We start from the raw sequence: 2737 nt of genomic DNA on the forward strand, positions 1-2737 counted from the left end.
GCTCCTTCACCCTGACGATCCTTCCCTCGGGGGGTTGGGTGGTGGGGGGCGCCGATCTATGTTTTCGCATCCACCTGAATAATGTGTAGTTGCGCCACTGACCGTGACCCCCTGCTGGGGGAGACTCACCTTTAGAGTCACTCGGATTACAGGTGTTCATCCATATAGGTCACCATCATCATCATGATCATAATAATCATCATCATGATCATCAGCCTGACCAACAGGACAGATGATCAGAGGTTCAGAGTTTTTACCTCCATCGTTAAGACAGGGATTAAAGTACGGGTAGAGTTTCTCCTTGAAGCAGCAGCCAGTAAAGGAGTAGATCAGAGCAGCAGCATCTACATCATAGAAGGAGACCAGACCCTGATCATAATCCACAAACACCCCGACCTTCTCTGGACCAGGATGGAGATCGAGACGGACTGGAGGTCCAGCACAAGCTATGTACTCATTTACATTTCTCAACCCAACAGTCCAGAAACCGTTCTGAGGACTGAGGTTGATTATTCCCTTCCTGTCTACAGACTCTCTGGCCACTCCTAAAGCCCAATCAGTCTTTCCTTTAACCTGAACCTCAAAGTAAAATCTGCCTGAGGAGAAACTCTGCTGTCCTAAAACATTAGCACACTTAGAAAATCTCTCTGGATTGTCTGGAAGATTCTTCCTCACATCTCCATGTTTCACCTGTTTCCCATCATCAGACAGGATGAGCCAAGGATGAGCCGAATCAGGATCCAGAGTCACATCCACTGCAAACTGCTGGATCCTCTTCAGCTCAGCCTCCATCAGCTTCTTCATCTTCTCATTGATTTTCTCCTCCAGATGAGCCACAGCTTTCACCACAGTCCCCTCATAGTATGGTGGATGAACTCTGACCTCTGTCCAGGTCTTGGTGGGTGGAGCAGCTTTCAGGGAGGAGAAGCTTTGGAGGAGGTGGAGGGGATCTTCATCCTGTGAGAGCTGCTTCACCTCAGAGCTCCTCTTCTTCAGCTCAGAGATCTCCTGCTCCAGATCTCTGATGAAGTCTTCAGCCTGTTTCTCTGTAGCTTCCAGTTTGTCTTGGATCTCCTTGAGGAGCTCCTTCAGGCCTCTCTCAGCAGACTCCATCAGAGCCGAGAAGACCTGAACACCTTCTGCTTTCTCTCTGTCTGCAGCATCTCTACTGACCTTCACCGACTCTCTGATCTCCTGGATCTTCAGTCGTCTCTCCTGGATCATCTCCTGAACTTCAGCCTCCGTCTTCCTCAGCTCTGCCTTCTTTCCTTCAGATTCGTCTCTCAGAGGAACAAACTCGTGGTTCTTGTGGTCTGAAACGGGACAGACCAAGCAGACGCATGTCTGGTCGGTCCTACAGAACAGCTCCAGAGGTTTATCGTGCTGCAGACACGTCCTGTCCTCCAGGTTCTCCACCGGCTCCATCAGCTGATGTTTCTTCAGACGTGGAGCGGTCAGGTGAGGCTCCAGGTGAGTCTGGCAGTAGGAGGTCAGACACACCAGGCAGGACTTCAGGGCCTTCAGTTTGGGTCCAGTGCAGACGTCACAGGGAACTTCTCCTGGTTTGGCAGCTTGTTGCTCTGAGCTGCTGCTGGCTTCCTGCTGAGCTTTAAGTCTGAACTGACCAACCATCTCTTTGATGAAGGTGTTGACTTCCAGCTCAGGTCTCGTCTTGAAAACCTTCTTACATAAAGGACACTCACATCTTACATTAACGTCCCAGTGCTGAGTGATGCAGGTCTTGCAGAAGTTGTGTCCACATGGTGTGCTGACTGGATCAGTGAACACGTCCAGACAGATGGAGCACAGAAACGGATCCTCAGACCGCAGGCAGCTGCCAGAAGACATGTCTGAACTCTGAGGACAGATCAGGGGAAACTTCAGTTAAAACAACGAGTGTAAAGTTGTTCGATGCTACAGTTTCTTCGTGATCCTGAAGTTTTTCCTCTTCCCTTCAGACGATCCGAGTCCGGATGAAAAGGCTCAAACTTCCTGTTTGTGTAACGCAGTTTCCTGCTGAACTCACCAGGACCAGAAGAAAAACACGAACTTCGTTTGTCTTCAAAGGGAAACAGGGACGTTTTCCTTCACAGCGATTCGGGAATCACTTTGACAAACTTTCACTTTCATTTCTGTAGAAATGACGTTTCCATCTGTTGGCTCAGTGTTGCTCCTCCCTTTATGGAGAGCCATTTCAGCCAAAATTAAATAAATAAATAAATGGGTGAAATAAATAAAAAATTAGTAAAATAAATCAGAAAATGACTGAAATAAATAACAAATTTGTTAAATAAATAATTTTGCTTTTTCATTAACGCAATTTTTCATTTATTTATTTTTCATATTATCAATTTCCCTTTTTCATTTATCTATTTTTAATTTAACCATTTTTTAATTTAGCTTTTCATTAACCCCATTTTTCATTTCTTTATTTTCATATTATCAATTTCCCAATTTCTCTTTTTCATTTATCTATTTTTTTATTTATCCCTTTATCCATTTACCCATTTTTCATTAATTTATTTTTCAATTAACCACTTTTCAATTTCCCTTTTTTATTAACCCAATTTTTTCATTTATTTATTTTTCAGATTATCAATTTCTCTATTTCTCTTTTTCATTTACCAATTTTTCATCAATCTATTTTTTAATTTAACAATCTTTCAATTTCCTTTTTCCATTAACCTGATTTTCTATTTCCCAGTTTCATTAATCAATTTCTCATATATCCCTTTTT

General features: G+C 43.6%; 1 protein-coding gene across 1 annotated transcript; it reads right to left on the bottom strand.

The window, feature by feature from the left end:
- On the bottom strand, nt 1-2164 carry LOC103479958 (E3 ubiquitin-protein ligase TRIM21-like). The gene is made up of 2 exons (XM_081598086.1): nt 2027-2164; nt 1-1857 (listed from the first exon to the last, which is right to left on the bottom strand). The coding sequence occupies exon 2, from the start codon at nt 1846-1848 to the stop codon at nt 157-159; it is 1692 nt and encodes a 563-aa protein (XP_081454212.1). The 5' UTR covers nt 1849-1857; nt 2027-2164; the 3' UTR covers nt 1-156.
- Between the last annotated feature and the right edge of the window lie 573 nt (nt 2165-2737).

This window comes from Poecilia reticulata, chromosome 17, assembly GCF_904066995.2.
Source record: "Poecilia reticulata chromosome 17, P_reticulata-male-v2, whole genome shotgun sequence".
In the NCBI taxonomy this organism is placed as follows: domain Eukaryota; kingdom Metazoa; phylum Chordata; class Actinopteri; order Cyprinodontiformes; family Poeciliidae; genus Poecilia; species Poecilia reticulata.